The sequence below is a fragment of the Neodiprion fabricii genome, chromosome 4 (genome assembly GCF_021155785.1).
Source record: "Neodiprion fabricii isolate iyNeoFabr1 chromosome 4, iyNeoFabr1.1, whole genome shotgun sequence".
Lineage (NCBI taxonomy): Eukaryota > Metazoa > Arthropoda > Insecta > Hymenoptera > Diprionidae > Neodiprion > Neodiprion fabricii.
This window is the reverse complement of record NC_060242.1, coordinates 31995384-32009540: the sequence shown is the minus strand read 5'-3', so window position 1 is coordinate 32009540 and position 14157 is coordinate 31995384. Positions and strand designations below refer to the sequence as shown.

At 36.0% G+C, this 14157-nt stretch overlaps 3 protein-coding genes across 4 annotated transcripts; 2 read left to right on the top strand and 1 right to left on the bottom strand.

Annotated features, from left to right (window-relative positions):
- The first annotated feature begins 837 nt into the window (after nt 1–837).
- Nucleotides 838–7910, top strand: LOC124180963 (CUE domain-containing protein 2). 2 transcript variants are annotated; one of them, XM_046566977.1, is made up of 5 exons: nt 838–970; nt 1330–1419; nt 1806–2142; nt 2316–2489; nt 2645–7910. In XM_046566977.1, exons 2-5 carry the CDS (start codon nt 1331–1333, stop codon nt 2900–2902), a joined length of 858 nt encoding a protein of 285 aa, XP_046422933.1. In that variant the 5' UTR covers nt 838–970; nt 1330; the 3' UTR covers nt 2903–7910. The 2 variants fall into 2 exon arrangements, with proteins under 2 accessions (XP_046422933.1, XP_046422932.1); XM_046566976.1 differs by having other exon boundaries at nt 840–970; nt 2313–2489.
- On the bottom strand, nt 7908–12035 carry LOC124180961 (chromatin-remodeling complex ATPase chain Iswi-like). Its single transcript, XM_046566965.1, has one exon. The coding sequence runs from the start codon at nt 11675–11677 to the stop codon at nt 8642–8644; it is 3036 nt and encodes a 1011-aa protein (XP_046422921.1). The 5' UTR covers nt 11678–12035; the 3' UTR covers nt 7908–8641.
- A 38-nt stretch (nt 12036–12073) lies between these two features.
- LOC124180964 (NADH dehydrogenase [ubiquinone] 1 alpha subcomplex assembly factor 3) lies at nt 12074–13515 on the top strand. The gene is made up of 4 exons (XM_046566978.1): nt 12074–12234; nt 12353–12434; nt 12535–12652; nt 12735–13515. The coding sequence occupies exons 1-4, from the start codon at nt 12204–12206 to the stop codon at nt 13137–13139; spliced, it is 636 nt and encodes a 211-aa protein (XP_046422934.1). The 5' UTR covers nt 12074–12203; the 3' UTR covers nt 13140–13515.
- The last annotated feature ends 642 nt before the right edge of the window (nt 13516–14157 follow it).

Sequence of the window (14157 nt, the reverse complement as noted above, 5' to 3'; positions counted from 1 at the left end):
ATGCTCTACACATTACACACGCCACTATCGACTTATTAATTTCAATACATGAATGCATTCGGAAATTTCGTATCAGCTCAAGCAAATCGATGACAGAAATATATGTTCTATTAATCTGGTAAACCTGGTTCTCCGAGTTCAAAAATAGGCAGAGCATCGTTTTTGGAATTCCCGTCTTTCAAAAATAGCTGAATGCAGAAAAGTTGATGGTAGCAAGGTATTTCACTAAAAATAGTTAGGTCAGCATTTATTGAGATTAATGAGGAGCAGTATAAGTCCACACCCTTAATCCTTCTTTGGTAAGCCGAATGCATAATTAATTTGTTTACGTTGTTAAGTAGCGTTTTGGACAATGGCCATTTTGAGGGCTACAAAAAATCTATTAAACAGGGCATTGAAAAATACGATCCTTTTGCTGCGACGTATTCTTGGTTATTCTGATTGTGACGCGTGTACATTCCTTAGAATCACAAGTTGCGACCAACAAAAATGAAATATGTTTCTTCAATAAAAGTACGTAGTATATAGGTAGATGATGCAGTAATAATTAAATTTCGTGACACATACAACAGTGTATGCAATAAATTGTTCTTAATCGAGAAGCTATGATCGCGCATATGATAAATAAAATCGTGCTATTTCGCATCTGTGTCTTCATCGCCTGCACTGTGGCTAGAATAGCGTATGCCCCATATGGGAAACCTAGTTTGCTGGTCAGTGCTGTGAGCATTCCACCATGGCCGTGAGGTATTGATCTGTTTTGCAGGGGTGGCCTGGAAAAGGGTTGTGAATCTGAAGAGGCCCGGGTTCCATGATGCCTTGCGATTTGTCAGGACGCCAGGTGGCGATAGTAGCGTATCACCCCTCCTACGGAGCGAGCTGTCAAATATCAAGACGTTGTTTGTATACGAAATTTTTATCGGTATTTAGTATTAAATAAGACGAAGTTGTGCTGAGCCGACATCAGCAGGTTAGTACATGCAATAGTAATACATATTGTAACCTCATGTCCATTTTTTCACATCTGTTTATTGTTCATCATAAAAAAGACCGGCGATGCTTGTACAGAGCTGTCATTTTTTTCTACATTTTTGACGTTTTTACCTGCTTCAACATCGCGAAATCGAATCTTAACTCGATATACGGCGAGCTCGTTAGCTTTTAAAATAAATAACAAGCTGCATAAATTCCCAATTTCATTATCCCTGCCGACGAACCTAATTTCTGTACTTTTTTCTTTTCACTTTACTTAACCTATCTATCCTTCACTGATCACGTTCTACAATATCACTGATCAACAATAAGAGTGTGTTTGTTTTGTTGCTTTAGAATGAATCGGACAATGGATGAGAAGGAAGAGCTAGTGAAGAAATCGCTTTTCAGCTTTGTAAGGAAACAGGTTCCCACTGCTCAACTGAGGTGAGAATTTAAATTTGATCACATTACTTTACATCGTGTCTTTTTCCTGAAAAGCTAAAGAAAAACGGTAATTTTTTGAATGTTACTTTTTACAGTGATAAATTAACGTTTTATATGGCACTTGTTACTACTAATTATATAGGTTTGAATTTTTCATCTCGCCGATTATCTCTCCATTGGATTAAAATTAATCTTGCTAGAGTTACAAATTTTTGTTGAGGAAATACGTAAATGAATCTACAATACATTAAAATTTTAGCTCTCAGCACAGAGGTAAAAATGATAGTAGCTGTTAATAATTTTCTTGTTTAATCTTGAAGCACGTTGTATCTAGTCATTTTCTATGTATTGTTGACGGCCATAAATAAGGGAAATCATTTTTTTAGCTTGATAGATGACATAGTTCTCAGCTATGTTGTGAGTATGGTTGAGGAAGATGCTCTCGAGGAGAATTTAGATGTTGAAGGATTGTGCGAAATGGTATCTGCTTGTCTTCCGGAGTTTTCAACTATTGACAAAGAGGCAGTATCCAAATGGCTGTTGGAAATAGAGAGTGAGCTCAGACAGGGAAGCAAACCGGACGAGGACCCTCAATCTCATGATCCGTTGAGTCATATTAGTTTGACAGCGTTTTTGCCTCCTGAAGCTCAGAGGATCAGGGTGCACCATTTATCCGAAACAAGCGATGCTGGTAGTGATTCTAGCGGTGAATATTTTGCCGAAGTAAGTGAACCTGAAAAGGTGAAACGGATCTTTTCGTTGTATTTTTTCAGTATAACCTTGTCTACCAAATAATTATTATCCTCTACAGCAAAACGTCGGATTTTCATGGAATCTATCAGATTTTACTGTGTTCCATATTTAACACTGATGAATGCTTATTTGTGATGTAGCAGGAATCAACGTGGCATCAGGTTGCTCTTCTCCAGGAAATGTTTCCAGGAGCGAGTCCAGCCGAAGCACGACATTGCTTAGCCGTAGCAGGTGGTGATATAGCGAAAGCAGCTCAGCTCGCGTTGCATAGACAAGAAGCAGGCCAGAGTCTAGTTGGCAATCTTACTTTCCTCACGGTACGTAAGTCTCGCCATATTATTTCTATGAATAAATCTATCGAGATACAATTTACCAGCTTAACATGAAATTCGCAACCCACTTTATTCGGGAAAGTGTAAATATTAATGGAGATAGTAAGGTCTTATCTAAATCTAACTCAAGGTATTTTCAGCCAAGCGTTCGTACTAAGGCAAGAGTGAATGATGAAGAGTTGAAATCGCGCATAATTGCTCGCTATAGCTATGTGGATCGTGACAATGCTGTACGCGAACATCGCCCAGTGGCTCCTAAGACAGAGCCGAAGAAACTGGTCCGCTATTTGGATAATAAGATCGTGAGTGTAAAAGGTGAACGATACACAGAAGTTCGGCGAGGTGATGACGATGAGGGGAACGAGGGGGGCAGGAAGAGGGGTCACAGTCGTCCGTAACCAGCCCCCTTGCCTCCCCCCCCTGATCCACCCCCTTGGAGGCACCTGGTTTTACATTACACTTGAATTAATGTCCTTCTCTTAGATGAGCCTTGGAGTGTAATCAAACAGTGCTAAATGATAGTAAAAACAGTCAGGCTTCATTTTATTTACAACTCCAAACTTATATTCATCATTATTTTAAAACTGACGGGGCTCTGTGTGATTTTTGAAAGAAGTGTTTACACTGTACAGCGTTTATCTAATGTTTAGCACTAGAGCTTGTATTATACTCTTAGATAAACTAGTGAGTATACAATGGCCATTACACACATAATTCTATTACACAAATTAAAAATGTGATTAGGAACACATCATTTGATTATCTGATGAATGAGTAATGGTAATATTAAACACACCTACGAATGATGTTACGTTTCTATTAGCCATTGTAAACTGATTAATTTTGTGAGAGACGTGAGCTAAAAAGACTATTCTACTTGAGTTATTACTTCTGACTGCGGTATTCATTGACCTAATCGGTTTAATACGTTTTTTATACATCAGAAAAAAATTTTTCCTTTAAATGTTTAACATATTCTGTTGATATTGTTATTGCTATTATCGGGGTGAATAATATTAGGTACCCATTATTATTACCGTTATTCGCGATTTATTACAGACTGTACATACAGTATGATGTGAAAGTATAGTGTATATTATGCACGGTATGATATTCATTGCGCAATAGCTTTTGCACTTAACGATATATTCATATCTGTGACAGTTAAGACAATTTTCAATTATCTCGTTTCTACATCTTTATTATGAGAAAAAATTCCATTTTGTCGCTGTCTAATGTAGATGGATCCAAACACATTCGGGCAGCCATTGCTTAGTAAACATTAATTTTAAGAGACTTCCATGTCGGTTCCTTGAATCTCATTTAAAATATTCTAAATTTTCAGTACACCCGGTACTATTTGTGATTGAGGAGGTATAAAGGTATATTATGGCAGCCAATTTCTTCAATTTTATCAATTATTGCAGAATTAATAACAGCAATCTGTCGCCATTATACTATTTTCCTTAAGTATTCATTGATTGAAGTTTTACAGTTTATTTCTTCATTCAATTTCTAAATACCTTGCGGATTCATCATCAGCTGTAACGAACACTTTTTGTGATATTTATCACTACGCATGTTGATGCGCAAAAGCGAGGATGTATTCACTCATAGATCAGGTGACGAGCAATTGCAATGATTTCAAGTGATTTTAAGTGATTTTAAAATGACTACTTCCCAAAGCAGTTTGCAATTCTAACCAGTGAGTACCCCCTCGTGCCAAAAGCAAGCAGGTTACATGCCAGTAATCCCATACTATTTCAAATACAACTATTCACTGATATTTATGATTTAAGAAAAAAAAAAGAACTCCGGTATCGTTCCGTTTGCGCACAATATCTGTAATCAACACATCAGCTGAAATGTTCTGTTTACTAATTATATAAGATGTAAGATCAAACTTAGCATTATTTTTAAATGTCGACGATGTTGGCCTGGTAACTCCAGCCACTGACAATGATAAGTTATCCTAGATTATAAGACATAGAAAAATTTGCAATCAACTAAAATACCCGCGAACAAAGCAAAAACAAATCTGCATTTTTATATTCATTTATATTGACTACAAAGATGTATCCAGTCATTTTTAAGGTTCATTCTGAAATTCGCAGATAATTGTAATTCAAAAAAGTCATTTCGACGTTACCCTGTCTGTACCAGGGTGGCCACTGGTCAGGGAAAGCTGGAAAAGTCAAGGAATTCTGCAATTCTTGAATAGTCAGGGAATCGTTTACTATATACTTTATTCATACAAATACGTTCCACAGTTTTTTAAACTTTAGATAAATTAGATCGAATACCAATTTTCTTACCATCACCGGAAGGTTCTCTTAAAACTTTGATTATTCCTAAATATTACCTTACAAACGACTGTGCGCATTGGCTAAATGGGACGGTGTGACACAAGTGACAGTTCGTACTTTGGTTAAAAAAAAAAAAAATTGTATAGAAAATACGTATATTTTTATCAATTTATTATAACGGATTTATTCAAATTGTTCAGGGAAAATTATAAGATTTTTGTCTGGAAAACCTAGAAAAGTCAGGGAATTCCGTGATGGAGATTTAGTGGCCACCCTGTGTACAGTCTCCATATTTTTACCCGTAATAATTACTTTTCACACTGCTTACGACTGTATATCCAGTGATTTTTATGCCATTGAGACAAGGTGAAACTTTTTTACTTCACGGGTACTACCAAATAAACTGTAGTACGCACGTTAACATTATTTCTTAAGTCCGATAAGATTCAGTTTTTAATTTCACGTTATTATTAGAGTTAGCTTCATAAGGATATTGAACCATCCTGATGCCAAACAAGTTTACATGACATACATTGAAAAATTATGTGGAGCTGCGTAATTTCAATAACTGAAAAATTGATTATTCGTTAAACTGAAATAAAAATTTTGTGTTCTAGTCGATCAAACATCGAGGTTCAATAAGATATACGATCATTTTTTTAGTTATAGTCTTTTTGTATCTTATTTTAGATGCATCTATAAAACTGTGACACTTCTATTTTACTGTCTTTTACTAATTGACATTGTGTTGAGATTACTTGAAACGAATTTTATCAGGCCCCAACATACAATTTTATAATTTCGAATTTTATCTGTTAAATTTAAATACTTCTTGGCTGTCAAGAGATAGCTTGCTGATTTATTTATAAAGTAGGTATACATTGACGTTTTGGGTGTCGTTACATGTTGGAATATGGAAGAAATTGTCAGATCCAAGATGTCGGTGTAGGTATTAGGTGAGCAATGAAATGCGTATCATGTATTTAGACTAAAAGAAAAAATTTCGCTTACCGTACCACACGTTGTACCAGTATTACTATTGTTATTATTAATTCTTAAATGAATTTTTAACTATAGATAATCCACGATATGATGGTCATTCGAAAATACTAACATTACATTATATTGAACGCTAGGCATCTCACGTAATATATAGAAATGGTTTATCTCGAAATGTATTGACACTGATATATAATGTTTAACGGCGAAAAAAAAGCAAACAGAGTTAAAACACAATGAGAAATTTAGATTTTTAATTGTAATCGTGCGACGGTTTATTTACTTTTAATTTTTCTTCATTTAAATGACGTTTTTCCGTAATCCAGGCTACACAGTGGTTCGCCTAGTTCCCTAAAGGTATCCTATTTTCTTTGCTTCTCCTATAAGCTCTGTAAACCTGAAGGCTTCCCTAAATGTACCCTAAAGCAGTCCATTTTTCCCTAAAATCCCACTACTTTTGCCAGTCACTTACTTTTTTTCACAAACTAGAATGTACTGAGAAAATTAGTTTGATGTTTGAGCAATGTTTATACTTTCAACATAGGAACATAAAAATACACATGGAATCTCAAAACTCTCTTATACTTCACAAAACCATAACTATTACGGTTTTATTGAGTGTCCTTCTCTATAGAATATGTGCACTCACCGAAATTATTCTATTCCTACATTTAGTTGGAAATCGAAACGTTGTTCTCAAGCATCGGATAGATTTTTTTCAGATCATTTGAGTTTATGAAAAAAAAAAAAATTTTCGAAAATATCAATGTATTTTACATTCAAACTGATAAAAAAAAAAAAAACGATAAAAATAACGGACACCCTAGAGTACAACTACTTTTGCCCGAGTTGATTAGTACCATGAAAAAATATTGGAACCTTACTACCCCCTCATTCTCATGAAGCACTGTGAAGCCTGGTAATCGGATGTGTTGAGAAGATATTATATCAAGTTGTTTATGAATTAAGAAAATGTTTTTCTTTCGTTATTAGACATACTAAAGTGCAACAGAACCTGAAAATGACCAATCTGAAATAGTTCATTGTCAGTGATGAATAAAGAGATACGTGAAAGATAAATTTGGACATGTTGTAATACTTACGTGCTTCAATGAATTAGAAGTGCTATGCATATCAATATCTGGGATTAATCACACTATTCTACTTGGTGAATTTAGAAATTTCTGAATACCCAGTACTTTCAGATTCTGTTGTAATTAGCTTTTCATGCGATGTCTTTCAATATTTTAAATATATTGCGAGAAGGGCCGGCCCTTGCCATAACTAAATGAAAACTATGGGTGTGTAGTTTGATAGAATTCTACATGAGATGATATTGGGATGATCTGAAGTGAATGAAATGAATAATCAATTTTAATTGTAATACCTACTGTTTTATAGAACGGTATACAAACAATTTAGAGAAGGAGTGAGAGTTTCAAGATTTGTACAAATAATGTACAAATCTCGCACCGCTAATGCGGTATTTATTACGTACACGTGTGAAATAAACGCTTAATATAAGATTGCATAAAAGATTACTCGCGTAATTATCACAATTATAACTACTGTCAAAAACATACGTATTCGTATTCATAGTATGTGTAAACGCATTTATAGGTATATAGGATTCACCTATGTATGTATTATACCTGGTCACACATTCTATGTGCATACTATATTCATTTATTTCTGTACGATTATGTAGGGTAGTATCATAATTACCGTAATAATCTCTAATATGCTTGTATAGGATGAGATATTTTGGCAGTAGAGACGGTACATTTAAATATTCAACTTTTATGTTTTGCACACAGGTAATTACAGATAAAATCTTGATCGTAAAAAATGTAATTGATTTGTCGATATGTATTACAAAATTATGCTTTCTTTAAATCAAACAGTTCATTTTTATTATATTTATATGAAGACGATTACGAGGATAATTTAATAGTTCTCAAGTATTATGCTACGTACGAATGACGTGTGTTCACTGCAAGATATTTGTTACTATTATACATATATGTATTATATATGTAATTATAGAAATATTATAAATTGTGAAATAATTTAGGATATAAATTAAATAATACGTATGTATCTTATTTCATACTTTTTATTTACTCTGCTCCTCGATAAGAATTCTTAAATCCAATAAACGTGATAGTAAACAAAATTCTTCGTACCAATCAATCGTGAATCAAATCCCCAAGTTTTACCAAGTAAATTAATTCTAAGTGAGAGTACACAGAACACTGCATTTGACAATGTTGTAAATATGATTGATGTTTAATTAAATCTTTCAGCGTTAACAATTAGAGCATTTCTTTGTTTTACATGTATATTTCATAAATAACTATGGTTCCAAATGTGTGTGACAATGTACTGTTCTAATTAGAAAAGACGTTACTTCTAAACATTACGTAAGACTTCACGGAAAGAAGGTGTTCTTCATTTAAATGAAATTTACTGTTTATCGCTTCTTTATACAGGCAAACAAGTTATTTGTGACAAGTTAATAGGTTGTCTAGAAGAATGTATTGAATTTGTATAATTGGTGCCCCTCACTTCACATAACGACACAATTAATAGAAGTTATTTTATAAGATTTAATTAACGTGCAGTTAAAAAATTAAAATTTTTTTAATTTATGTTTACAGTGGTTTGATAATAGATGACCAGTTTGATAAAGATCATAATATTGAATTATTTTAACATGAACAGCCTGTATCCGACGTGAGTTCAGCCACTGTAATAAACTTAAAGTGATATTGGAAATTATTAAAATTTAGATAAACTGAAATTGTGTTGCATAGTTCATGAAAAGTACATTTACTTCTTCTTCTTCCTAGGTTTATCTTGAGGTGCTGGAAGATTCTCTTGCTTCCGTTTGGACGCTGGTTTTGATCCAATACTTCCACCCTTTTTTCGTCTCTCTTGTCTCTCTCTTTCTTCAAGCTCTAGATTTTCACGTTCAATTAGCGTTATCAATGTGTTACACCTTCGTTGGAGTTCTAGAGCTGTTCTTGACTTGACAAACCAATCGAAGCGAAATTGTGGTGCAGATCTTACGGTTGCTCTGAGTTCTTCGTATACATTTTCTTTATCAAATCCAAGTTTATGCAACATGCATACAAGGAATCTGTCCTCTTCTTCGGTATAATTTTTTCCCTTGTTTGTTCCATAGGCTATTCTTAGCTGATGGAATGGTGCTCTATATCTGGCCATTTTTGCATCCAGAGCTTTCTTTATACCGGCACGTCTCTGAATTTTTGCTTCTCCTCGCTCTATCTGAGCCATTACTCTGTCAATGTCTTGAAGTTCGTGGCAACGTTCCCAAAAGACAGCAGAATACTCCATTACTTCTTCAGGAGATTTTCCTTCGACATCTTTGGCAATATTCTCAATGTCATCTCGACCATATTTTTCATTAGCCTTTATGAATTGGTTGAAATCCCTCTTCGTCCAGTTTGTGAATCCCTGAGTAAGCAGTTTTTCTTTCTCTGTCAATTCCTCGTCTGTAAGTGGCTGAGCTTCGTCAATTTTTCGCTGCTCTTCCTTTTGAATCCTTCCTGCGTCAGATCCAAGTTCAGGGTTTTTTGGTACTTTGTACCCAACTGTTTGTCTGAAATAATATATTTCTTGATCGAGTAGCTCAAACAATCGTGGCGGAAAAAATTGGAAATCTTGAACAATTGGTTGTTTCGGAGGTCTTGGTGCCTTTGGAGCTTTTGGCTCTGAGACTCTTAGCGCTTCTCTGAAGTAAGCATCGACTGCATAATTTGCCTTTCTCTCGCGTTTAGGTGGCTCAATCCAGTTGCCTATACCTAATATTTTCTGCTTCTCCCTATAATCCTCACCTTCAAATTGGTAGACTGAATCGGTCGGTGCATCGACTGTAAAATTTCTCAAGGATGATTCACCCAAATTTTCCAACTTCTGTTTCATTTCCTCTGTTTTAGCTTCTCCTTTCTGAAGTATCGTATCAATATCTTCATCCGTTATGGCACTGTCTTTCGAAGCAAATACTTCATTAGCGCCATGTCTAATCATGTTGAGCATCTCATCCTTGTTCAAAGCTGTTTGTTTCGCATCTACTAGTCTGCCCTGCTGAATAACAAGTTTATCCAAGCGCAACTTGACCTCGGCACGTTCGACAATCTTTTCCTCTACTGTATTCTCAGTTATGAACCTGAACACTCGCACTTGTTTCTGTTGGCCGATTCGATGTGCTCTATCCATAGCTTGCAGATCCATTTGAGGATTCCAATCAGAATCATAAATAATAACTACGTCAGCTGTAGCTAAATTAATACCAAGACCTCCTGCTCTTGTGGATAACATGAAAATGAACTTTTCGCTCCCGGGAGCATTATATTCATTTATTTGCCGCTGTCGATCTTCATGAGCCGTGTTACCATCCAATCGGCAATATTGAAAACTTCTCCAATGGCAATAATCTTCAAGAATATCAAGCATCCTAGTCATTTGACTAAATATCAATATCCTCGAGTCTTGTTGCTTTAATTTTGGCAGTAGTTTATCAAGGATCACCATCTTTCCACAATTATAAACTAAATGTTCGTCAGTGGTGTACGGAGGGCCCGGCTCAGCTCCGTCAAACAAATATGGATGATTGCAGCACTTTCGTAGCTGCATAAGAATGTTTTGTAATCTCATTTTTTCAATTTTTCCAGCACCGTTTACAATGTCGATATCCTTCATTAGCACTTTGGTATACCATTCCCTCTGCATTTTACTCAGTCCAATGTAAACTTTGATTTCTTTTTTAGGCTTAAGTCCCTTCTCTACTTCAGCCTTGAGGCGTCTAAGAAGGAATGGTCTTAAGACAGCATGCAGCCTTTCAACCAAAGAATTATCTCCAAGAAAACTGTTAGTGTTGAACCAGGAGTCAAAGTCGTCTGAGCTGTTGAACACGTCTGGTAATAAGAAGTTTAAGAGTGACCATAGCTCGTGAAGATTATTTTGTAACGGTGTGCCGGTGAGTAAAAGTCTATTGGCAGTCTTAAACTCGCGCAAAATTTCTGATAACTTTGATTTCTCATTTTTTATCCTATGAGCCTCATCGATTACCATATACCTCCAGTTAAACTTTTTGAATACTGATTTCTCCTTTATTACCATTTCATAAGACGTTACGCAGACATCCCACTCCCCTGGCATCATTACGTCTCTGATGAACGTGTTCCTTGTCTCAGCGTCTCCAATCAGACAAACAGCTCTCAGCGAGGGACACCATTTCTTAAATTCATTCATCCAGTTGGCTAGCGTTGACTTTGGGACAATTACAATGTGAGGTCCTGGAATGCTGCGGAAATGCTTCATGTATCCTAGCAATGAAATCGTCTGAAGGGTTTTTCCAAGACCCATTTCATCTGCCAGTATACCGTTGATTCCATTCTCATAGAGCGAAATCATCCAGTTAAGACCACGAATCTGGTAGTCCCTCAGCTCTCCTGATTTTATATAATGGGGGGATGACTCGAAACGAGTCGTTGGCGCAACACTGACATTGCTCTCAGCAAGGAGCTCTTCATCTTCTTCTTGCTCAGTTTTTCGATGTCTGAGATCAGCCGACGTGTCACCTTTGACAGGAATTTCGGGCTGCTTCCTAGGTCTCCCAGCTTTAACTTTAAGAGGACTGACACTTTTGTCTTTCTGATTATTCGTCATAAAATGAGAAAAAATTTCGGTCTGTTTTAGTAGGTAATCAAACCTCTTGCTCCTGTCGGTCTCCAGTTTGGTTTCGAAATCGCCACCCCTAGAAGATGTTGTTTCTGCTGACGATCCGTTTGAATTCTCCCCCGTTTCGACAGCGTCGGCATTTTCCGTCTCCGGCTTGGACATTTTTCGTCGCTGAGGTCAATTTCTTGCTTTATTTATTCAATAAAATACTTGAAGCGCGTACCCGACGCCAGATTATTCACCGGTATTGTGTGTAGTATGCCGTGTTCACCGACGAATCAACCAAAGGCTCATCGCCATTTTAACGCTTCAACTCCCTCCAAAACTAACTTATGTCCGCAATCACTGTCAGCTTGACCAGCCAGTAATTAAATGATTAGTACTAAACCATCGCACGTAACTCTAATGACTAGTGGTGGTCTTGAAATTGCCACAAACTGTAGCAGGTCGAGCGGTATTTCGACTTTCAAAAGTTTATACACAACGTGAGTGAAATGGTAGACCTTTGCAGCGTTGCATGTACGGCGTGAAGCAGAATAATGAAGCTTTCAGCCGTGTCCACACCGGATTTTAGGCCGATCTAACGGAAACACAGATCTCTATATTCACTGGATAGTGGACTGGCGCGACTCGCACCACCGAGTGGCTTTAGTAGTATTAGTTCGAGATTAGCGAACGAAAAAGACCGATGACGTCACTTTACGCGTCCGTCGAAACCGGTAGGTTCCTATAACCTCCCAAAGTCCAAGAACGTAACCTTAAATAACCTTAAGATACAATTTCAAATTCAATTTAACCTCAAACTTCATGAAAATAAATTATCAATTTTTTCGTAAGAGTGTTTTTTGTACCTGCAAACGATGACGACTACCTTCATATTTAGCCGTATAATTTCGGCAAACGTGAGACAAACTATTAGGTGAGTTACTCGAATTCAAATGTGTGAATGATTTTTATTATATTTTGTATTTGCACGTCTTTTGTAAATTATTCTTACCAATACCGATCAATTGTTATAGGAAAATTCATAGTTCATCAATCATTTGCAAAAGTGCTTACGAAGGTGATGGAAAAACGACGATATCTATTCTTAACAGGGACGAAGTCTATGGACTCATGATAAATTCCTACAGCAAGGTATCAGCTATTATATTTCTTTGTTTTTTGGATAAAATTAACGTTTGTACCAATACAGAGCTTAACAAAATTCTTGTTGTAGATTGGATTTCGTTTAAACAATGGCATTAGTATCATTGGATCACTTGCAATATTTCCAAGAAGCGTACTGAGTTGGAAGGTTAATACTATAGATGATGTCAACGAGGAAACTCTGTCGCTATTTACTATTCTTGATCCAAAACCAGACATTTTAGTAATTGGAACTGGTGACCCTCATAGTAACATTAAAGTTGACAGGAAGCTGGCTCTGTTTGCCAAAAAATTCAAAATGAACATGGAGATCGTTCCAACATGCCAAGCTTGTCCTATATTCAATTTCCTTAATGCTGAAGGAAGATTTGTTGCAGCTGCGCTCATCCCACCTGCAAATCTTGATTTTAATGCTAATAATTCCATACAAGATCCAATGGGTCCAAAAGCTTTAGAAAATTCGACCAACTTATAGGTATGTCAACAAACATTTTTTCAGTGAAGGTACATGTAATACTAGTTAACTTGGCCCTGAAAAGCGAAAGAAGCAATTAAAATTACTTTTGGCATTTTGATTCAATGCTCATAATTATTTAAAGTATTTACAGCTATCCACAGTGTCTGTTAGTGTATTAACTTTACATAAGTCATATCACATCTGTAACTGGCTTACCTCATTTTATTGCAGTAAATGAATCCAAAAGATTGTTATTGATAGTGTAGCTATTTATGAATTTGAAAAATATATGCGTATCTATGCGATATACACATAATTTATATCCATGTACATAGTAATATTATGTATGTGTAAAGCAAAATATTATCGTAGAAACTTGTACAGTTAATTAATTGTTGATAGAATATTTAGCAAATAAAATATTTAACATTACTTATGTACAAAGTGTAAAGTAATTCACTCATTTATCAATCGTCATCCATTACGTTTATATAATCCCTGCCTGATACATATTTAAAAACAGCTTAAGCAAGGGGTGCGTTCCAAACCCAACTCTAGTCAACTCTGGCCAACTCTACGCGTTCCAAACCTGTAAGTCTAAATATAGGTCGTAAACTCTCATAGTTCCGAAACTTGCGAGGTGGCAACTCCGGGTGACTCCGAGCTAATTGAAATGAACCCTGCCTGGAGCAGGGTTAGATGGAGATGGGTTCAGTGTTTTTGCGCCAAGATTGAAATTCGATAGTAGTCGAGTATGGGAACACCCTAGTGTTGCACTTGCACAAAGTAACTTGCATGTTGGATGTAATATAGCTGTTTGCGAACTGACCTGTGTTTTAGTTTTCCAATTGGTGTCCAATACTTTGGTGCAAATATTCTACCGTTGTTCGAGATAAGCAAAAATGCCTTTTGAAATCTGTATGCGAGTATTGTGAAATAATATCTAGGTAATTGCGAATTCTCGCAGGGAGGTCATTGATGAGTTCGGAATGGAATATTGCTCAAGCACTAAATCATCATCATTGTCTTCAGATCA

Bases quoted from the DNA above. Each gene is read 5' to 3' on its own strand.
- LOC124180963 (XM_046566976.1), top strand. From the start codon at position 1,331: ATGAATCGGACAATGGATGAGAAGGAAGAGCTAGTGAAGAAATCGCTT. The intron at 1,420-1,805 runs GTGAGAATTTAA...TCATTTTTTTAG, and splicing joins GTTCCCACTGCTCAACTGAG to CTTGATAGATGACATAGTTC. The intron at 2,490-2,644 runs GTACGTAAGTCT...AGGTATTTTCAG, and splicing joins GCAATCTTACTTTCCTCACG to CCAAGCGTTCGTACTAAGGC.
- LOC124180961 (XM_046566965.1), bottom strand. From the start codon at position 11,677: ATGTCCAAGCCGGAGACGGAAAATGCCGACGCTGTCGAAACGGGGGAG.
- LOC124180964 (XM_046566978.1), top strand. From the start codon at position 12,204: ATGACGTCACTTTACGCGTCCGTCGAAACCG. The intron at 12,235-12,352 runs GTAGGTTCCTAT...TTTTTTCGTAAG, and splicing joins TTACGCGTCCGTCGAAACCG to AGTGTTTTTTGTACCTGCAA. The intron at 12,653-12,734 runs GTATCAGCTATT...TTCTTGTTGTAG, and splicing joins TGATAAATTCCTACAGCAAG to ATTGGATTTCGTTTAAACAA.